We start from the raw sequence: 23,119 nt of genomic DNA, 5'->3' as shown, positions 1-23,119 counted from the left end.
AGGCTCCTTCCCCCCCCCCCCCCCCAGACGTTCTCTCCTTCTCCTGTGGACGAAGCTTTTTCGTCCTCAGGAGAATCTACTGGGGTGAGACCTTCTCCCACCGCACCAATGGGAGAAACCCCACCGCGAGTAGGAGAATCGTCCCGTGTTGGCGCGGAGAAGAGCCCTCAGACTTCGTTGCTGGAGTCCTGCATCCCTCCTAGAAGGGAACCAAAGGACTCGAAGACTATCCTGAAGTCTTCTTCCAGCATTCGACCAGAGCCAGCGAGACCCCAGGAGAACGTCCACGTGTCCCCCCAAGTAGAGCATCTGGGGACAGGAGACTTTGCTGCCAGTTCACCAGGAGGAGAGCAGCAAGAGTCAGAACATGCCTTCTGGCAAGTCTTGACTCTGATGAGGCATCTCAACGGGTTCAAGGACCCTGAGATCGCCCCTCGTGAGGGCAAGGACACGGTCCTGGACCGAGTCTTTGGCACTCAGAAACCCACTAAGGCCAGTGCGGCTTTGCCTTGGTCCCAAGGGGTGAAGAGTGCCAGGGATAAGGTTGAGGGCCAGCTCTCCGAGCTCGCCTCCTCCAGCCGTTCCACTGCTGGCAACAAGCTCCTCCCACCTCCTCGTGTCCAACAGAAGAGGTATTTTGAGATCATGGAGGAGTCTTGTTCAGCTTTTCCACTCCACCACTCTGTGGAAGAGCTTACGAGGGGAGTCTCTCTTGAGAGACTCTCCAGCCGGCAAGTGACATTTTCGGCAACAGAGATCCTGAGTCAGGAGAAGGTCGCAAAGTGTGCCATGCAGGCCACTTCGTGGCTGGATGTCTGGCTGGGGTCTCTGGGCATCCTGCTGCGATCAGAGGATCTGTCCAAGGAGAGCACCAGGAAGGCCCTGGAGACCTTCCTCCTTTCAGGCACACGCACCATTGAGTTTCTGGCCCACCAAGTCTCGAACTTGTGGGCAAACTCGATCTTGAAGCGACGTGATGCGGTGACTGATAGGTTCCACTCGAAGGTCCCAGCCGTGGATGTCTGCAAGCTCAGACACTCTTCCCTCCTGGGAAAGAGTTTGTTTGAGCCCAAGGATGTGGAACAGCCGGCTGAGAGGTGGAGAAAATCGAACCAGGATTCTCTTCTCCAAAGGGCTCTTACAACAAAGCCCTACAAACTTCCAGCACCAACAACCTCGCCAGTCCAAGACGACAAAACCGGCAGCGGCAGCAAAGACGACGGTGTCCAAGCAGCAGCCTTTTCCTGTCAGAGACAAGATGGGCAAAAAGTCCTCCAGGGGAGGCAAGAATCCTAGAGGGAGCGGCCGAGGCCGCAAACGCTAGGATTGGCAATCCCTCTGCATGTCCACCAGTGGGGGGATGCCTAAAAAGTTGCGCATTCAGGTGGCAGCAACTTAGGGCCGATTCCTGGACGATCTTAATCAGTCTGGGATATCGCGTCCCGTTCATAACATCTCTTCCTCCCCTGACAGCGAATCCAGTGTCGTTGAGCTCTTATGCCATGGGATCGGCAAAGGGGCTAGCCCTACGGGCAGAAGTCGAGACCATGCTCAAGAAGGATGCTCTCCAGGAGGTCGTCGACGTCTCCCCAGGCTTCTTCAGTCGGCTCTTTCTTGTAAAGAAGGCGTGTGGAGGCTGGAGACCAGTCATCGACCTCTCAGCTCAGAACAAGTTTGTCAAACAAACTCTGTTCAGCATGGAGACAGCAGACACGGTCAGACTTGCAGTGAGCCGCAAGACTTCATGTGTACACTGGATCTGAAGGACGCGTACTTCCAGATCCCAATCCATCCGTCTTTCAGGAAGTACTTAAGATTCAGCCTAGACAACAAGATCTACCAGTTCAAGGTGCTGTGTTTTGGTCTCTCCACAGCACCCCAGGTATTCACCAGAGTGTTCACCCTGATCTCTTCGTGGGCACACAGGATCGGCATCCGTCTTCTCCGTTATCTGGACGACTGGCTGATCCTGGCAGACTCGGAATCGACCCTTCTTCGACACCGAGACAAGCTTCTGGGAATTTTCCAAGATCTAGGGATCATGGTAAATCTCGAGAAGTCTTTTCTGCTTCCATCTCAACGACTGGTATATCTAGGCATGATATTGGACACCAATCTCCACAAAGCCTTTCCATCAGACGACAGGATAGCAAGGCTGAGGAGGGTTGCAGATCCTTTCCTCAGACGAGAAGAGCTTCCAGCCCAATCGTGGTTACGTCTCCTAGGTCACCTTTCCTCCTTGGCCCGTCTAGTTCCAAACGGCCGCCTCAGGATGAAATCCCTACAATGGCGGCTCAAGTCCTGGTGGAATCAAGGCCACGATTCCCCGGACATTCTGGTCCCTATGGGTTCTGCGGAACGGACAGACTTTCAGTGGTGGGTGACAGACGAAAACCTTTGAAAGGGAGTGGATCTTCTCGTCCTCCCCCCGGATTTGATGCTGTTCTCGGACGCTTCAAAAGAAGGGTGGGGGGCCCACGTTCTGAGCCATAGGACCTCAGACCTATGGTCAGAATCAGAAAAGTGCCTCCACATAAATCTGCTAGAGATGAAGGCTGTATATCGGGTACTTCAGCAGTTCCAACAAATCCTGGCGGGTCACTCCGTGGTGGTGATGAGCGACAACACCACGGTAGTGGCTTACATCAACAAGCTGGGAGGTACCTTTTCACAACAGCTATCCCATCTTGCAGTAGAGATCGTGAGATGGACTGAAGTCCACTCGATTCCACTATGGGCTCACTTCATTCCGGGCAAAAGGAATGTGCTCGCCGACAGTCTGAGCAGAGCATCGCAGATAGTGAGAACCGAGTGGTCTTTGGATCCTCTAGTAGCCAACAAAGTCCTGACTTTGTGGGGTTCCCCGACGGTGGACATTTTTGCGACAGCCTTGAACTTTAAGCTTCTGCTGTACTGTTCCCCAGTCCCGAACCCTAAGGCACTCTGGCAAGATGCCTTCCAACAACGGTGGGACAACATCGACGTTTACGCCTTCCCACCGTTCTGTCTGATGAGAAGGGTGCTCAACAAGACCAGAATATCGGTCAACCTGTCAATGACTAATAGCTCCGCTATGGCATCATGCAGAGTGGTTCCCGGACCTTCTGCAGCTCCTGACGGAACTCCCGAGAGAACTTCCTCCGCGACACGAGCTACTCAAGCAACCACACTGCAACATCTTCCACAAAGCCGTAGCATCGCTTCGGCTTCACGCCTGGAGACTATCCAGCATCTCCTCACGGAGAGAGGCTTTTCGCAACAAGTTGTGGAAAGGATGTCGCGACACCTGCGAAAGTCATCCGCAGGGGTCTACCAGGTGAAGTGGAGAGTCTTCTGTGGTTGGTGTCGTGGAAGGGGTATCTCTCCCCTCGATGCCATTATTCCAGCAATAGCGGAGTTTCTTGTGTATTTGCGGGAAGAAATGCGCCTTGCAGTCTCGGCAGTGAAAGGCTATCGCTCAGCCTTAAGCCTAGCCTTCAGGCTGAAAGGAATGGATATTCCTCCTCGCTGGAACTTTCTCTTCTCATACGAAGCTACGAGCTTACCTCCCCTCAGTCGGAAGTGAGACCTCTTCCATGGAACGTGGTTCGAGTCCTCAGGTCTCTTAAGAGACCTCTGTTCGAACCATTACGCCAGGCTTCTGATCGTCACCTGACTTGGAAGACGGTGTTCCTACTCGTATTGGCCTTGGCCAAGTGAGTCAGCGAACTTCATGGTCCCTCGTACGACGTCGCCCATTCAAGGGGATGGGGGGAGGTAACGTTCGGGTTCGTCCCTGAGTTTGTGGCTAAGACTCAAAATCCTTGGATTCCGGACCCACGGTTCGACTCCTTCCGGATTTCGAGGCTCCGTTCCGTAACAGATGACCCAGACCATCTCCTACTGTGCCCAGTAAGGAGTCTGAGGCTCTTATCTTACGAGAACAGCTGCAGCCCGTCCTTGAGTGCGAGCATTGTTTGTGAGCACAGAAAGGAAGAAGAGGAGGGTCACTAAGAACACCATCTCAGCATGGATTCGCAGGGTCATCCACCATTCCCTGAATCCAGACACTCCTCCGTCACGTCGCCCTAGAGCACACGATGTCAAAGGCATCGCTACGTCCCTGGCATTCAAGAGAAACTAATCAGTGACGCAGGTTCTACAAGCTGGGGTCTGGAAGCGTCAAACAACCTTCACAGCTCGGTACCTGCAGGACGTGACCCACAGTAGGCTCGATACGTTCTCTATCGGCCCTGTGGTGGCTGCACAACAGCTGGTCTAAACCTTAGGCTCCTTAATGGACAAGTAGCAGAAGGTTGAGGGCATTGTTACCCGGTTTTAGTCTGCATGAATGAAAAAGTATGCCTGGCCCTTACTCTTTTCTTCATCCTCCCCTCTCTTGGGGAAAGCAGCATAATGGTTCTCTGCACAGCTGACCTTAAACCACTGCAGGTAAACCATGCTTCCTTGTGTTCCTAGTATTAATATAATACTGTCGCGTCCCCGATACCCTGACGAGGTGGTATTGGGAACGTCCTATCCTAGAATTCCATCTAAAGGATTCCAGGTCAACTTCCTATGACGGGTCACACTTCATTCCTTCACACACAAGCTTACGTAGGACGCACGTTCCTTGCAGAGCAAGGGATTTGCGAGGTGCAGGGACTCCTTATCTCGAGTGCTACATACTCTGATTCTGAGTCCTCAGGCAAAGCCAAAGCCAGTAAGGCTGGGACTTGCCACCCTACCTAAGGGTTGAGTCACCCATATTAAATAGCGTGGTTTGTATTTCAGTTACGGAACAAATGACAAATTCGTAGGTAATTTGTATTTTTCCTAACTATACAAACCTTAGCTATTCAATCAAACTTGCCCGCCAGCCCTGTCCCTTGTGAAGTCCTACCTCTAAGCAAAGTGAGCTAGTCACAGGTGTGTGTGAAGGGGGGGGTGGGTTTAATCAAGCTACCCCTCCCTACCCCCTGCTAACTAGCGGTAGGGTAGTAAACCCTCGTTAAAATTCTAATGGCTCGTCATTTCAGCTACGCCGGAAGTAATTACCCATATTAAATAGATAAGGCTTGTATAGTTAGGAAGAATACAAAATACCTACGAATTTGTCATATTTTAATTGTTAATTACTCTCCTTGTTTCCTTATTTCCTTTCCTCACTGGGCTATTTTCCCTTTTGGAGCCCTCTGGGTTATAGTATTCTGCTTTCAAACTAGGATTGTAGCTTAGCAAGTAATAATAATAATAATAACAATTATAATAATAATAATAATAATAGAATATTCTGGTACGAAGCATTTTAGAACATCAGCAGACTATGTTTAGTGATGCTCATTGAAATGAGCACATATAATTACCATATTTATAGACATTAAAAGTAATAAAGCTAATGGCAGAAGTCTCGTAGCAAACCCATCATCAATTTAAATCACACAATTCTGGGCAAGTCACTTTGAAAGTTACCTGTGATCTGATGTGTGAAAACTTCTTGATTTTCCTTGTGATGGGGTGAGCGAGGGGTGTTGGAGGAATATGGCATGGTAACTGAAGGCCTCATCTCAAAGCATTTAATATTTGTTGGATCTGTACGTCTGGCTTGACGTCATATCTTCTTCTGTTGCAAACATACATACATATACCAAGGCACTTCCCCCAATTTTGGGGGGGTAGCCCACATCAACAAATGAAACAAAAACAAAAAGGGGACCTCTACTCTCTACGTTCCTCCCAGCCTAACAAGGGACTCAACCGAGTTCAGCTGGTACTGCTAGGGTGCCACAGCCCACCCTCCCACATTATCCACCACAGATGAAGCTTCATAATGCTGAATCCCCTACTGCTGCTACCTCTGCAAACATATCTATATTTGTTATGAATTTTTTTATTTTGTATCATTCAAACTAAGATCATATATGCAAATGACTGTCACCTTTTATTCCCCTTATATTTTCACTTCCAATGAAGAAAATGGAACACCAACTATAATCTGTATAAAAGGTTTTTAAGACTATCTTTTGTTTAGTAGTGTTGCCACTTTTCCCATCCAGCATTTTGCTTGATAAACAGGAAGATGTGGCAAAACTGTTCATAAGAAATACTACATCAACCAGATTTTTGCTCATTTTCATTTAAAGCTATGAAATGAGGTAAGAAAATATGATGGCAGGTCTAATCTTCAAGTCTCAATCTTTTTAGTACTGCTATGGTTCTTTGTTGTTGCAATTGTGCAACTTATTATCAGAAATTGTAGAATTTCTATTACTATTGTTTCTTTGCAGTCCCTGTTTGTTGTAATATTGTACAGTACTACTGTACTGTACTCACATCTATCCTCCTATCACCCAGAGCTTCCTTCACTCCATCCATCCACCCAAACCTTGGCCTTCCTCTTGTACTTCTCCCATCAACTCTGCATTCATCACCTTCTTTAGCAGACAGCCATTTTCCATTCTCTCAACATGGCCAAACCACCTCAACACATTCATATCCACTCTAGCTGCTAACTCATTTCTTACACCCGTTCTCACTCTCACCACTTCGTTCCTAACCCTATCTACTCGAGATAAACCAGCCATACTCCTTAGACACTTCATCTCAAACACATTCAATTTCTGCCTCTCCGTCACTTTCATTCCCCACAACTCCGATCCATACATCACAGTTGGTACAATCACTTTCTCATATAGAAATGGCGAGCGATTGTGACGCAGTTCCGGTAGGCCCTGCTGTTGCCTCCGATGCCTTAGATGACCACGGAGGTAGCAGCAGTAGGGGACTCAGCATTATGAAGCTTCATCTGTGGTGGATAATATGGGAGGGTGGGCTGTGGCACCCTAGCAGTACCAGCTGAACTCGGTTGAGTCCCTTATTAGGCTGGAGGAGCGTTGGGAGTAGAGGTCCCCTTTTTTGTTTTGTTTCATTTGTTGATGTCGGCTACCCCACAAAATTGGGGGAAGTGCCTTGGTATATGTATGTATGTATGTACTACTGTAGTGTGATAATTTTAAATAATATGTAAATTACAGTACATATATAACCTGTTATTTTAGTCTTCATTTACTTGCAGGTTCTATCTGGAAAATGAAGCCATCTGGAAAAATACGTTATCCTGTAGAAGGTAAAGTATCCAAATCCTGCATGTCATAAAAAATAAGCTTGTGCTGTTGAACAAGATTAATGAACAAACTTTACTTTTTTATAAGCTGAACTATAAACCGAATGGTTTTTCTGAGTAACATTTTTGAGGAAAGAATACAGTCTGGCTAGTGTTTATCATTAAATGAGGCTGTAGCATTAAGATTTTCATTTTCATTAACTATTTGGCTTTTATAATTTCTGGTTTTAATCTTATTATTCGTGCATTTAGGTTTGACACTACATAGAGTAGCAGTTGGACAAAGATCACAAGGTGATGGAGAAGAACAAGCATCACCTTCAACTTCGTCTTTACAAGAGACATCATCGAAACATGTGAGAGAATTGTGCGCTTTGGAGGAAGTGACTCCAGAAATACGTAACCTTCAAGAGAAATTTGAGAATACTTCTCTAGAAGAAAATACAATTGTTGTTAAAGATGGACTTAAAAGTGACAAAAGTTTATATGAAAAACCCTGCAAGGATAATAAGCTCCCAAAAATCCAAGATATAGCTCAGAAACTTACTAAGGTTTCCATTATGTCCTCTCCTGATTCCCACTTGCTCAATACCCCTCCTAAAGATGTTAATGTTAAGATAAGTTACCGTTTACACCCTCAATTGCTAACTAAGAGCTCGACGACACCAGACAAGAAAGATGGATCACCAAATTTTCAGAATCATAAAAGGAAGGAACCAAGATTTATCCCATATGAGCCGTACAAAGGATGTGTGAAACCCATAGACTGTAGGAAAGGCAAGAATAAGTCAAAAGTTGGAAACCTGCCGGAGGCTCCTACACACCAAAATAAAACGCCGCCAGAATTAATAGAGAGCGACAAAAAGAATTCTGTTAAGGTGAGTGACCTAATAGATTTATGAACATAGTGTATTATGAGTGAGAATTTTTGTTCGTTGATTTTGCCGATATTCTTTAGAAAATCAGGGAATTGAAACGATCTTTAGTATGTAAAATTTTTTAAAATAATTTGAATCTCTCCTAATTATATAAAATAGTACTTTACTTAGAAGAATGATAACAGCGAAGCTAGAAATACGGCAATTAAAAATTTATAACAAGGTGTTAACGACTGACCGGTAGTTACCTGTAGGTTGCCTCCCCCATAATAAGGTGTTAACGACTGACCGGTAGTTACCTGTAGGTTGCCTCCCCCATAATAAGGTGTTAACGACTGACCGGTAGTTACCTGTAGGTTGCCTCCCCCATAATAATGTGTTAACGACTGACCGGTAGTTACCTGTAGGTTGCCTCCCCCATAATAAGGTGTTAACGACTGACCGGTAGTTACCTGTAGGTTGCCTCCCCCCCTCCCCGATGGCTAACTTACACTCACTCAGATAGCAGGTCAGACCTCCTAGAGGGTTGGTGTTGGGAAAATATTATTACAGTAAAGAGCTCAGGTTTATATAGTTAGGAAAAAAACAAAATATTTAAAAAAGATAGGTAATTTGTTCTTACGCAAATACAAACCATCATCTTTTACATATGAGACTCATCCTTAGGTAGGAGGAAGTCCCCTTTCCAACTGGCTGGAAAACTTATCCCGGGATACTCGGAACTCGCGCATATGGGATGCTGAAAGAGTTGGGGATCCTACCACCACCTGTGCCAATGATTTAGCAATACCATTGGGTCCACAGCCCTGCTTCAAGGGTTGTTCTGAGCCTAATATCTATTTGTTCCGTAACTGGAATACAAACCTACGCTATTTATTAGGGGTGTTACTTTCGGCGAAGCTGGAAGGGTGAGCCATTAAAATTTTAGCGAGGGTTAACTACCCATTCCGCTAGTTAGCGGCGGTAGGTGAGGATAGCCTGCTACCTGTAACACACCTGTAATTTAGGTCACTTTACTTTTGGTTCGGATGGTGAACGGTCGTTGCCGTTCTTCATTCACACCAAGTTATTTTGGACTGCCATTAATGCTTTTTTTTGTTTGTGCTTTCTCTTTATTAGTGTGTGTTTGTGTTGACTTCTGCCAACCATGCATACCTTCCCATGCATACCTTCCTTGGACTTGAAGGCCTCCCCTGCAGTACCTTCATGTCGGCTGTGAACACCGATTGTAACACCTTTTGTCCCACCTGCAGAGGTCAATGGTGTGATAGTGAAAATAAGTGTAGTGAGTGTCGGGAGAGCTCCCAGTGGGAAAAGTTTGGGCGCCGACAGAAGAAGAGGTCAAAGCGGGATATTTCTCCTTCGAAGGTTCCTTCGAAATGGAAAAAATCCAAGGCAGCTGCTTCCGATTCCTGACCTCCTTCTGAAGCTCCTACTTGGTCGGCCTCTTCCGAGAGACCGTCGAGTAGTAGCGTAGGCCCTTTAATTGATGGTCAACCTTGGTCCTCGAGAGATGGTGTGCTTCCCCTAACGAAGCAGACCCAGCTCTCCCCCCTGGGGGGGGGCCTTGTGTCCTCCTTTTATTCAGGTGTGGTTGTCCTTGGGGTTTCTGGGTCCGCTCTCCAAGGACTCTTTGCTGCAGCTCATCATCTGTGGTGCTAGTGTGCAGTCTTCGTCGATTTTGGAGGTGGATCCTCTGTCGTGTGTCGAAGTTGTGGTGTCTGAGGCGTCTTCGGCTGCTGCTGCCGACGCTCCTGCCCCTTCAGACTCTTCAGCTGTTGCTGCTGACTGTGCTTCCCCTGTTCCTGATCATCTTTCGAGGGGTAAGCAAAGTCTTTCGTCTGTCTCTCCTGCAAGTGTTTCTCTTCCTCGGAGGAATTCACTCATAGAGACTCCTCTGTAGAGGACTACTGCTTCTAAAGGTCAGCTTGCTGATCCACCGGCCCCAAGAGGGCATCATCGATCTCGCAGAGCTCGCCCTCCGCTTTGCCTTAGAGGTCACCCTTCACCATTGGTGAAAAGGTGCCTCTTCGGCTCTTCTGCATCGTCTTCGCAGCCTTCCCCCGCAGAGGAGCCTCCTCTTCTATTGTCTTCTAGCCCTTGACCACCCATTCCTGGACCTTCTCCTGCTGACGCTGCTGCTAGTCCTCAGACTTTGGCCTTGGACTCGTCTGGATCGCTCGCAATCCCCCTTGGAGGATTTTGCCCTTCCAATGGACACATCCCTGTTCCTGCATCGCGCCGACCTTCTGACTTGCCTTCTCCATTCCTGTCTCGTGATGCTTCCAAATATCACTTGCCCTCGAGAACGTGCCTACCTTCGCAGTGTTCCTTACCTTCGGCTGGTTGATAGTGCTCTCCAACTTGCCAGCACTGATCAGTGCACCAGCGCTCACCAACATCTCGTCAGCGCTTTCCAGCACGTCAGAGTGCCAGCGCTCCCCAGCACGCCAGTGGTCTCTAGCACATCAGTGCTCTCCAATGCCCCAGCAATCTCTTGATCACTGGCGCTCTCCAGCGCGTTCTCGCCGTTCTAAGCACCAGCGTTTGCCGGCTTGCCAGTGCTCGCTAGCTCATCCATGTTCACCAGCTCTCCTGCGCTTCTGCGCTCTCCTTTGTACCAGCGCTCTCCTGCGCACCAGCGCTCTCCTTTGTACCAGCGCTCTCCAGCTCGCCAGTGCTCTCTAGCTCGCCTAGTCACCTGCATTCTCCGGCTTGCCAGTACTCGCATTAGCTCCCACGCTCACCTGTGCACCAGCATTTCCCTGCTCACCAGCGCTTTCGCGCTCCAGCGCTCGCCAATGTGCCAGCACTCTCCTGCGCACTTGCGCAAGAATCAAAAAGACAAAAGGACAAACATTTTGACAGGTCACCATCTCCTCATTCTCTTAACCCGCAAACGCATTACAGCACCCCCACTGGGAAAAGGGGGAAGAGGCTCCACAGAAGGGTTCAAGAATCTGAAGATTCCATCTTTGAAGGCAGACCCACCGCATCAACCATTGGTCAAGACTCCTCACAGGGATCCGTTGATCCCTTTTTCTTCAGAAGCTCTTTCTGAGAGTGCCACCGTCAGCCGATAGTCTTGGTTCAGGGCCATGGTCAGGGCAGTTGTGCAAGTCTTTGGGCCTGCTTTATCATCTCGCTCTTCGGAGACCTTGCAACATCTGACGGCACCAGTAGATCTCCTGCAAATTCAAAGAACCTTGGCTGCTTCTCTTGAAGAGAAAAAAGAGGAATCTTGGATGCGATAACATCCCCTAGGGTGAAACTGACTCCTGTTAGGCCTTTGAGGCGTGTCCTTCCTGACTCACCCTCCGGACGCTCTCCTGCCTCACTCTTGTCGAGGGAGTCTCACGAGGTTCAAATTTCCACTCTTCCACCTTCGGAGGAAAATTCTTCTCGCACAGAGAGTTTTCCACCACCAGTGGAAATCAGGAAGGGCAACTCCATCCGCCTTCGATGCTGGAGTCCTATCTCCTTCTCGGAAGGACTCTGAGACACTACCAAAGTCCTCTGCAAGGACCTCCAGGCCTACAGGAACTACCAGTCATTCTAGGAATATTCATGACCCACCCCGAGAGGAGCTCTCTGGGGTGGAAGAAGGAGACTCTTCTGCCTGTCACACTTCAGAGGGGGAGCAGAAAGAGCCAGAACATGCCTTCTGGCAAGTCCTAACTCTCATCAGGGTACTCAATGGGTTTACCGACCCGGAGATACCCCCAAGAGAGGGCAAAGACAAGGTCTTGGATCATGTCTTTGGCACTCAGAACCCCACTGTAGTGGTTGCGGACTGTGGCCAAAGGTAGCACCCAAACTGCCTAGTGTCCAAATGTCGACCACAACCCGATGTTCACTACACAAAAAATATGCAACAGTGGAATACCCAAAAATCTAGGTAACAGGTCAAAAGACCAGTGCAGCTTTGCCCCTGGTCTCAAGGGCTAAAGATTGCCCAACAGCTCTTCAAGCTCTCCTCCTTTCAACACTCCGGCTCTACCGCCAAACTCCTCCTACCTCCTCGCCTCCAGTAGAGGAGGCATTTTGAAGTTTTGGGCGAGCCTCGTCCAGCTCTTTCACTTCACCACTGTCTGGAAGAGAGTCTCTTTTGAGAAGCTCTCCAGCTGTCAGGTCACTTTCTCGGCAGCCAGATCCTCAACCAGGAAAAGGTCACAAAGTATGCCATGCCGGCTATTTTGTGGCTTGATCTTTGGTTGGGCACTGGGAAATCCTAGTGCGAACCGAGGATTTTTCCATGGAACGCACTAGAAAGCTATGGAAACTTTCCTTCTCTGAGGCACTCGCACCATCGAGTTTCTTGTCCATCAAGTCTCAAACTTATCGGCGAACACCATCCTGAAACGTCGGGATGCTGTGTCTGAAAGATTTCATCAGCAGGTCCCGAATGCCGAGTTTGCTAGGCTCAAGAACTCCTCTTTTGAGGGATCCTCTCTTTTCGAGCCAAATGACGTGGAACAAGCTACTGAGAGATGGAGGAAGTCTCACCAGGACTCCCTCCTCCATAGGGCTTTGACATCCAAGCCCTATAAACCACCAGCTCTTCAGTAGTCCCGTCCAACTAATACCTCGACGAACAAGACAGCAGCGAAGACAATGGTGTCTAAGAAGCCCTTACCGGCCAAAGATAGGAAAGTCACCACATCCTTTAGGGGAAGAAAATTTCCTAGAGGGAGAGGTCGAGGCCGCAAATGCTAGGATAGGCATTCCCCTGGTGCCAGCAGATCAGGGGGATGATGAAGTTCGGGACGCTCTGCAAGTCATGAGTCTAGGCGCCGACAACATGTTGACATCATCTTCTGTGTCATCAGAGATGGAGAGGATTCTGCTGACCAAAGAAGTCTCTGAAGAGGTTGGCCAGGGCACCAGCCACCCGTTGAGATACTAATACTAGAGAGTTATGGGGTCCTTTGACTGGTCAGACAGTACTACATTAGATCATTCTCTCTGGTTACAGTTCATTTTCCCTTTTCCTACACATAGACTGAATAGTCTGGTCTATTCTTTACTGATTCTCCTTTGTCCTCATACTCCTGACAACACTGAGATCACCAAACAATTCTTCTTCACCCAAAGGGTTAACTACTGCACTATAATTGTTCAGTGGCTAGTTTCCCCTTGGTAAGGGTTGAAGAGAGACTTTAGCTTTGGTAAGCATCTCTTCTAGGAGAAGGACACTAAAAATCAAACCATTATTCTCTAGTCATGGGTAGTACCGTAGCCTCTGCACCATGGTCTTCCACTGTCTTGGGTTAGAGTTCTCTTGCTTGAGGGTACACTCGGGCACACTATTCTATCTAATTTCTCTTCTTGTTTTGTAAAGTTTTTATTGGTTATATAGTAAATATTTATTATAATGTTGTTACTGTGCTTAAAATATTTTTCCTTGTTTCCTTTCCTCATTGGGCTATTTTTCTTGTTGGGGCCCTGGGCTTATAGCATCCTACTTTTCCAATTAGGTTTGTAGCTTAGCAAGTAATAATATTAATAATAATTGGGTTAGTACAGCTCCCAGTGCTTCTTTAGCTTGTTCCCCCATCACTGCTTCTCATGCCCCAGCCTCCACCTCCACCCCTTTTCCTACGTTAGACAAACCTTCATTTCCTAGTAACTTAGAACTTATGGCATCCATGAAAGCTCTCATGGAGAACCTAACTAAACATGAACGTGCTCAAGTGGACCTAGTGGCAAAAATAGAAGCTTTACAAAAGGCACCTGTTTCTAAGGCCCCCCCAGCTGCTTCGAGCCTACCAAAGGGCAAAAATAGAAGCTTTACAAAAGGCACCTGTTTCTAAGACTTCCCCATCTGCTTCGAGCCTACCAAAGGGCAAAAATAGAAGCTTTACAAAAGGCACCTGTTTCTAAGGCCCCCCCAGCTGCTTCGAGCCTACCTAGGGGCAAAAATAGAAGCTTTACAAAAAGCACCTGTTTCTAAGGCCCCCCCAGCTGCTTCGAGCCTACCAAAGGGCAAAAATAGAAGCTTTACAAAAAGCACCTGTTTCTAAGGCCCCCCAGCTGCTTCGAGCCTACCAAAGGGCAAAAATAGAAGCTTTACAAAAGGCACCTGTTTCTAAGGCCCCCCCCAGCTGCTTCGAGCCTACCAAAGGGCAAAAATAGAAGCTTTACAAAAGGCACCTGTTTCTAAGGCCCCCCCAGCTGCTTCGAGCCTACCAAAGGGCAAAAATAGAAGCTTTACAAAAGGCACCTGTTTCTAAGGCCCCCCAGCTGCTTCGAGCCTACCTAGGGGCAAAAATAGAAGCTTTACAAAAAGCACCTGTTTCTAAGGCCCCCCAGCTGCTTCGAGCCTACCAAAGGGCAAAAATAGAAGCTTTACAAAAGGCACATGTTTCTAAGGCCCTCCCAGCTGCTTCGAGCCTACCAAAGGGCAAAAATAGAAGCTTTACAAAAGGCACATGTTTCTAAGGCCCCCCCAGCTGCTTCGAGCCTACCAAAGGGCAAAAATAGAAGCTTTACAAAAGGCACATGTTTCTAAGGCCCCCCCAGCTGCTTCGAGCCTGTCTAGGGGCAAAAATAGAAGCTTTACAAAAGGCACATGTTTCTAAGGCCCCCCCAGCTGCTTCGAGCCTGTCTAGGGGCAAAAATAGAAGCTTTACAAAAGGCACCTGTTTCTAAGGCCCCCCAGCTGCTTCGAGCCTACCAAAGGGCAAAAATAGAAGCTTTACAAAAGGCACATGTTTCTAAGGCCCCCCAGCTGCTTCGAGCCTACCAAAGGGCAAAAATAGAAGCTTTACAAAAGGCACCTGTTTCTAAGGCCCCCCAGCTGCTTCGAGCCTACCAAAGGGCAAAAATAGAAGCTTTACAAAAGGCACCTGTTTCTAAGGCCCCCCCCCCAGCTGCTTCGAGCCTACCAAAGGGCAAAAATAGAAGCTTTACAAAAGGCACCTGTTTCTAAGGCCCCCCCCCCCCAGCTGCTTCGAGCCTACCAAAGGGCAAAAATAGAAGCTTTACAAAAGGCACCTGTTTCTAAGGCCCCCCCCCCCCCAGCTGCTTCGAGCCTACCAAAGGGCAAAAATAGAAGCTTTACAAAAGGCACCTGTTTCTAAGGCCCCCCCCCCAGCTGCTTCGAGCCTACCAAAGGGCAAAAATAGAAGCTTTACAAAAGGCACCTGTTTCTAAGGCCCCCCCCCCCAGCTGCTTCGAGCCTACCTAGGGGCAAAAATAGAAGCTTTACAAAAGGCACCTGTTTCTAAGGCCCCCCCCCAGCTGCTTCGAGCCTACCTAGGGGCAAAAATAGAAGCTTTACAAAAGGCACCTGTTTCTAAGGCCCCCCAGCTGCTTCGAGCCTACCAAAGGGCAAAAATAGAAGCTTTACAAAAGGCACCTGTTTCTAAGGCCCCCCCAGCTGCTTCGAGCCTACCAAAGGGCAAAAATAGAAGCTTTACAAAAGGCACCTGTTTCTAAGGCTCCCCCCAGCTGCTTCGAGCCTACCAAAGGGCAAAAATAGAAGCTTTACAAAAGGCACCTGTTTCTAAGGCTCCCCCCAGCTGCTTCGAGCCTACCAAAGGGCAAAAATAAAAGCTTTACAAAAGGCACCTGTTTCTAAGACTTCCCCAGCTGCTTCGAGCCTACCAGAATGCACAGTCAAGAACCCTTGGCGCTATGCTGAGCAAATGGCCTTAGCTGAAGGGTTCCTCCATATTGCAGAGGGTTTGAGTTCCAAGCCAGTCTCTGACTTGGAATTTTGCCCATCAATCGATAGTTATCCTTACTGCTATGTAAGGCTTAACTAAGAAGCGCCCATTAAGAATGATACGATACCTAAGGAAACAATCATCCTGGACCATAGCAAGGCTCAGTCTCTTTTAGTTAAGGAGATGAAGATAGCCTAATTCACTAATGCCCAGGAAGCAGGCAACCTTTGTAGCCCCCAAGTATACTATCTTCCCTTTTGCCTCTAAAAGCTTAGAGGCCGTAAAGAAAGCAGTAGTGGAGGGTAGACCATTCCCAGTGCTAGAAGATAGCAAACCCGTCTCCCTAGCTCTTCGTTTTGATTCGAACAGTTGGGAGGATTTCCAACATAACTCTACTGTTGGAAAATTAGATAAATGACATCGGAGGCAAGCAGTTTAATGAGAAACTGCCTAGAATTCACGAATCCCTATTAAGGGAAGAATTGGAAACCAAAGAGAGACTATCTGCCTCTTTATCCTTCCAATCTTATCTAGAAATGCTTGTTGAGAACTTCCAAATCTGATATCCCTCGCTTGACGAAGACTCGCCTAACCATGTTTCATAGAGATCTCCATGCTTTCTTCCTAGCCAGGAGAGCACGTAGAGAACACGTCCTAGCCGCTGCTACGATCAGGCATGAACCTAGAAAACTGATTGACTCCAATATCTGGGGGAAAGACCTCTTCCCCGAGAAATTGAATAAGGAAGTCATGGAAAAAGTGGCTCAGGAGAATAAGAGCCTTGTAGACAAGTGGGGTTATGTCCTCAGAACAGAAAGTTACCCTCAGTGAAGGACCTTAACCCAAGGGCAAGAAGCCCTGACGACATCTAGGACATACTGGTCCCGGATTCCGCTCAATGTCTGCAGACAGCATAATAATTGATGGTAATAAAAAGGATACATCATACCTGAAAACTAAATTAACAAGAAGGATAACAAAAACAATATGAACAGAAATATAAATAAAGTGATTGACTACAGAAAAAAAGTCTGAAAAACTGGTCAATATGGAGGAGCTGATACACCATGCAGGGCTCCAAGATAGCCACTGCAACTGAAGGGAGGACAGTAAGGATGGTTTTGAGAAGAAGGAAAAGAATCAAATAAGGAAAAGACAATCTCATTTTAAACCACCAGTAATCTATGGTCCTTCTATTAAGCTTGCCCAACCCACCATTTCAAAAAACAAGAGGAAGAAAAAACAATAAAATAGAATAGTGTGTACCCGCGTATACCCTCAAGCAAGAGAACTCTAACCCAAGACAGTGGCAGACCATGGTACAGAGGCTATGGCACTACCCAAGACTAGAGAAGAATGGTTTGATTTTGGAGTGTCCTTCTCCTAGAAGAGCTGGTTACCATAGCTGAAGAGTCTCTTCTACCCTTAGCAAGAGGAAAGTCACCACTGAACAATTACAGTACAGTTGTAGTGGTTTGCGGACTGTGGCCAGAGGTAGCTCTTGAACTGCCTAGCGTCAGAATACCGACCACACTCCAACGTTCACTACACAAAAATATACGACGGTGGAATACCCAAAAAACTGGGTAAAAGGCAAACAATTGTGACGAGCCGAGAGAAGGTTGTGACTCAAGACAGGATGAAAGCAACTGAGTGAGTTTATTACAGAACACTCTCCTTTATATACAAAACCTCAATGCAACAGGAAATTTCCTGTTCAACTGACACCGCATCGGTTAACAGTTAACGGTGAGAAAAACATACATGTTATTTCATGTTCTTTTTAGTGCAAGGGGAGAGCTAAGATACAAGCATAATATATACACAAAATGAAATGCCGTTACTATGTACGATCATGTGACACACGGTTGGTACGTGGTTCCCCCCCTAAAAATGACATACTGTACATGTTAAATAGGGCGCCCTGATCTAGATAGGCGAATTGTAGGCCGGTCATCTGGCAGGAGATAAGCAGGTTTTAGACGATCAATGGAGACCCAGTCTTCTTTGCCACAAATGTTTAGTAGGAATGCTTTCGGACTGCATCGGATCACAAGAAAAGGGCCCATGTAAGGGGGCGTTAGCGGTGGCTTGCTAGTGTCGTTGCGTAGGAAGACTTGCATTGCAGAGTGCAAGTCTGTCGGTATGTGATGCTTGGCTGGGGGCTTGTAAGTCTGGCGGCATGGAGTAAATTTTCCCACGACGTGACGTATGCGCTGAAGATCGTCGGAGGAGGTTGTAGAAGGAAAAAATTCGGCAGGGATGACCAACGGGTCGCCATACACCATTTCAGCTGCCGAGACGTCGAGGGCGTCTTTAGGAGTGGTTCTTAGTCCCAGGAGGACCCAGGGAAACTGAGTAAACCAGTTGGAATCCTTGCAGCGGGACATCAAAGCTGCTTTGAGGGTGCGATGAAAACATTCAATCATTCCATTGGCAACGGGGTTGTAGGCAGTTGTCTGGTGTAGGGTGATGTCCAGGAGATTCGCTAATGATGTCCACAATTGAGAGGTGAAAGTGGTACCCCTGTCAGAAGTAATATGCTCTGGGATACCAAATCTTGCAATCCATCCTGAGAGTAAGGCAGATTACATGAGGCGGACGTTGCAGTTTCCATGAGAATGGCTTCAGGCCAACGAGTGGAGCGGTCGATGACGGTAAACACGTAACGATGTCCTTGTGATATGGGTAGGGCGCCTACAACGTCGATGTGAATGTGTGCAAAACGACGCTGAGGTTGAGGAAAGGTGCCTACTTCTGAATCCGTGGGTCGATGTACTTTGGAAGTTTGGCAAGAAGTACAGGCGCGGACCCAATCCTTAGCATCCTCAGAAATGTTGTGCCAAATGAACTTCGTCTTCAGCAGCTGTGCAGTAGAATGGCACGAGGGATGTGAAAGGCCGTGAATGAAATGAAACACCTGCCGGCGCATGGGAGCAGGAATCCAAGGTTGCGGTCTACCAGTACTGACGTCAAATTGGTGACCCCGGAAGTCAACTCGCTCCTCCCGCCTTCCACCTCCCCCCTCGCCCCTCCATTGTTGGTACTATGACGGACTCAACGAAAGTTGGCGCTGCGGCTGCCCCATTGAAACTTTCGTCATTCGCCAGCGAAGAGGCGTTTGCTTGGTTTCAGCGCGAAGAACTCCAGTTTCGCATCAAGGGCATGACTCGCTCAACCACCAAAGCAGATTATATTCTCGCGGCGATACCCGAGGACACCTTCCCGGAATTATCCGACTGGCTTTGTGAACAAGGAGACACCCCAATAGCGTATGACGCCCGCAAAACATACCTTCTGCAGCAGTACTCGCTGTCGCCAGCCGCCCGTATAGCAAAGCTTTTACAGCTCTCTCAACAACCGTTGGGGGACCAAAGAGCTTCGCACGCCCTCAAGGAAATTACCAGTATCCCTCACCTGCAACCTGCCGCAGACGGCTCTCCTCGTGAGGTGAACCTACTTCGTGCCCTTTGGATATGCCGTTTACCCGAACCTGTACGCGCTGCCATACCCGATGTCAATAGTTTACCCATAAAGGACTTGATGACCAAAGCCGACGCCCTTATGGACAGCCACTTCAAGACCTCCATCAACGCCTCCACTCTTGACGAAGAGGACGCCTATTCAACGTCAACCGAAGCTGACGTGAATGCCGTAGGAGTGACGGTTGTGACTCAAAGACAGGATGAAAGCAACTGAGTGAGTTTATTACAGAACACTCTCCTTTATATACAAAAACTCAATGCAACAGGAAATTTCCTGTTCAACTACACCGCATCGGTTAACAGTTAACGGTGAGAAAAACATACATGTTATTTCGTGTTCTTTTTAGTGCGAGGGGAAAGCGAAGATACAAGCATAATATATACACAAAATGAAATGTCGTTACTATGTACGATCGTGTGACACATGGTTGGTACACAATCAAAGTTGAACTGGTCACTGGGCACCACCCCTTGATTTTTTGTACTGGGCAGAACCCTTACTTTCTTCTTATCTTTCCTTGCCTTGAGCTTGCTGAATATAAGTAAAATATCAGAACATTAGGTGAAAGGAAACATTTATAATTTTTTGTAGAGATGTCATTTTTAGGTTCAGTATAAAAAAAAAAATGAAAAAACAATGATACTAAGTAAAGAATTGTGGCTGAGAAGGGAACACAATGGTAAAAGGTACTGGAATGAAATTCTGTCTTCATAAAAACAAGAAAAATATTTATTTGAAAAGGGAAAAAAAAAACTGTTAGGATTACATCAACATTGTTTTGTCAAATTCCAGTAAGCAATTAAAGGAAAAAATAGTACCCCTTTACACTCCAGCCTCACAAAAACAAGATAAACAAATTTTGAAGAACAAAAAAAAAAAAACTATTCACATGGTGGACACACTTAGCCTATGGGTTCCCTAAACAATATCAAATCAACCATCTAGAATGAAATTACAAAAACTGTGAAAATTCTGTACTGCTATAGTTTTCCCTAAAGTAATACTGTCTTTATCAATATCCAGTCTACCATTAGGCTGAAAAGTTACAGTACTTAAGAATTCTTAACTTCTGAATAGTATGGCCGCATACGACGCTGTGCAGATCTCTGTGGGCTTATGATAGCAGTGTCTAGAAAATCTCCAATTGTAAACCTGCACTGTGATAAGGTTTCGTTGTCATCAAAACTTTTCTTACCAACAACAATAGTGTCTACATCTCATTCTTGGAAGGAGTTTTGATAATTCTGGAACTACCAGACTAAACTCGAACACAATCCCTCTCCTCCTAACATCTGAATTCACTTCCTGGGCCCACGACCAGATATGCCATTTCAATAGTTCCTGTGAACTATTAATGTTTATGACTCATTCTCATATAAAGAGATTCTTCCTCGTTACTTCGCACATCGAAACAAAATATTCATCAACTTTACGGTGTTTACTCCCAAACACGAGCAATAGACAACGGCCTTATAATGCATTTGTTTACATCCCTTCCACGAAGTGTTTTATTACTTATAAAAAATAAAAACCACTCGTTTTTGTGTTATTTAGTCTAACAACAAAGTAAAGAACTTCCAGTTCACAGGCAAGATAATATGAATACAGAGCAGCATCACAGACCACAAACACAATGGTAAGAGGCAATAAACCATATTCATCTTTCTATGTACTTAGCAGAATAGCCTAAACTTCTCTCCCTACTGGGGGTAGGGGGCTGCTGTCAGTACCTGTTAAAAGAAATAATAACGGATTAAGGCATTTGGGGGGCGGCCACAGAGGGATATACAAAATCTGAAACATAAAATATTTTTTCTATACACAAACTATTTAGCTTTCTTTGACACAAACCCTTATATTGCACAGTAACCCCTTGGGTGAAGAAGAAATGTTTGGTAATCTCAGTGTTGTCAGGTGTATGAGGACAGAGGAGAATATGTAAAGAATAGGCCAGAATATTTGGTGTATATGTAAGCAAAGTAAAAATGTGCTGTAACCAGAGAGAGGGATCCAATGTATTACTGTCAGGCCAGTCAAAGGATCCAATAACACACTAGCGGTAGTATCTCAATGGGTGGCTGGTGCCCTGGCCAACCTACTACCTACCAAGATTTTGTGTCCTTAGGTATGTGGACTTTGAGAAATTCCCAATTTGGGGGTGTTATTAAATTTTGAAAAATGTTGGCCAAACTAAATAAGTAAGCTTGATATATGTTATTGGAAATGTCCCCTCCCCCCACACAATTTTGATGCAAAGAATTTAACCCTTTTACCCCCAAAGGACGTACTGGTACGTTTCACAAAACCCATCCCTTTACCCCCATGGACGTACCGGTACGTCCTTGCAAAAAAATGCTATACATATGTTTTTTTTCATATTTTTGATAATTTTTTGAGAAAATTCAGGCATTTTCCAAGAGAATGAGACCAACCTGACCTCTCTATGACAAAAATTAAGGCTGTTAGAGCAATATAAAAAATGTATACTGCAAAATGTGCTGGGGAAAAAATAACCCCTTGGGGGTTAAGGGTTGGAAATTTCCAAAGAGCCTGGGGGTAAAAGGGTTAATCTTAGCCAAAGGATTTCAAAGTAGGACTGCCATCACATAGCAAAAAATTATGTAAGATTCAACATTTTAGAAATATTTTATATGATAACGTAAAGTATACGTCGAAACTTAAATATATATGATTTCTTTTGCAGATGAACATTGTAGTTCAAGAGTTTGAAAAGGAAAGAGCAGCGTGGGAGGAGGAAAAAGCCTCTCTGTACGCTGAGAAGCAGTTGCTTGAAGATCAACTGAGTCAAATCAAGAAAGACAAGACAAACTTGGAAGGTCAACTGAATGTTCAGTCTCAGGTGAGCTGTAAAATAACAACACACTGTATTTGATTTTATATATAAATGATTTAACCTTTTATTATATTAGTGTCTGACCTAGTTGTCATGTAGTCTTATAATTACAAATGTAATCATCTGCGGTGTTTAGTAATGTATCGTATAAGATCTTTTTATGTTTAACCAAATATTCTCAGGCCATATATGAGCCATGTAGACGGATAATGAGATGTCGAAATATGGGTTTTCTTCATTTATTATAACAAAAGGTTCATTCAGTAAGTACACCATACACAGCTACGCTCTCAGGGGAGGGACTTGTCAACTCGAGCGCCCAACGGCAACTAAACTCACTTCGCTACCAAAGTGCAATCTTGTACAATAACATGTTAAGATATAGGTTTTTGTGGAATACTCATTGAATATTGAGTTCATTTACCTTGTACAACACACATCTATATACTGTACATGAATTAGGACATACATACATACATACATATAACAAGGCACTTCCCCCAATTTTGGGGGGTAGCCGACATCAACAAATGAAACAAAAACAAAAAAGGGGACCTCTACTCTCTACGTTCCTCCCAGCCTAAACAAGGGACTCAACCGAGTTCAGCTGGTACTGCTAGGGTGCCACAGCCCAACCTCCCACATTATCCACCACAGATGAAGTTTCATAATGCTGAATCCCCTACTGCTGCTACCTCCGCGGTCATCTAAGGCACCGGAGGCAGCAGCAGGGTATATATCTGATAAATGTTCAAGTCTTGCTTCTGGTGAAAGGACGAAAGGTTGAGTAATTGATTTAAGGTGTAGAGTTGAATCTGAAGATGACAAGTTTGTAATGGCGTTAACATAAGGCTTAAGACTTTCCTAGGTGGTGGTCTCAACTATATAGAAATTTAAGACAAATCAATGAGACAGTGAAGTCATATGCATCCGTTCAATCCATATTATCACAATGCAATTGTTGGGGTCTCCATGGAACACATTAACTCTGCAATTTGAAAAGCTGAATATAGCTGAACTTCTAAAGAATTTGGAAATGTGTTTATATCCTTAATGCTATCAAGAACATTCTTGTAATATGGGAAATAACTGCAAAGGAATTATGAATGGCATATAGAAGAAATAGGGA

General features: G+C 46.1%; 1 protein-coding gene across 1 annotated transcript in view; it reads left to right on the top strand.

The window, feature by feature from the left end:
- LOC137636321 (golgin-45) overlaps window positions 1-23,119 on the top strand; it is a 124,351-nt gene that overhangs the window by 18,554 nt on the left and 82,678 nt on the right. Inside the window, exons 2-4 of the mRNA XM_068368729.1 lie at window positions 7,055-7,105; window positions 7,355-7,980; window positions 21,841-21,996. Coding sequence (XP_068224830.1) covers window positions 7,069-7,105; window positions 7,355-7,980; window positions 21,841-21,996 — 819 coding nt within the window. The 5' untranslated portion in view covers window positions 7,055-7,068. The remainder of the gene's footprint in view (window positions 1-7,054; window positions 7,106-7,354; window positions 7,981-21,840; window positions 21,997-23,119) is intronic.

The sequence above is a fragment of the Palaemon carinicauda genome, unplaced genomic scaffold, assembly GCF_036898095.1.
Source record: "Palaemon carinicauda isolate YSFRI2023 unplaced genomic scaffold, ASM3689809v2 scaffold270, whole genome shotgun sequence".
Taxonomy (NCBI): domain Eukaryota; kingdom Metazoa; phylum Arthropoda; class Malacostraca; order Decapoda; family Palaemonidae; genus Palaemon; species Palaemon carinicauda.
The sequence above is the reverse complement of the archived record's forward strand: the minus strand, read 5'-3'. Positions and strand labels throughout refer to the sequence as shown.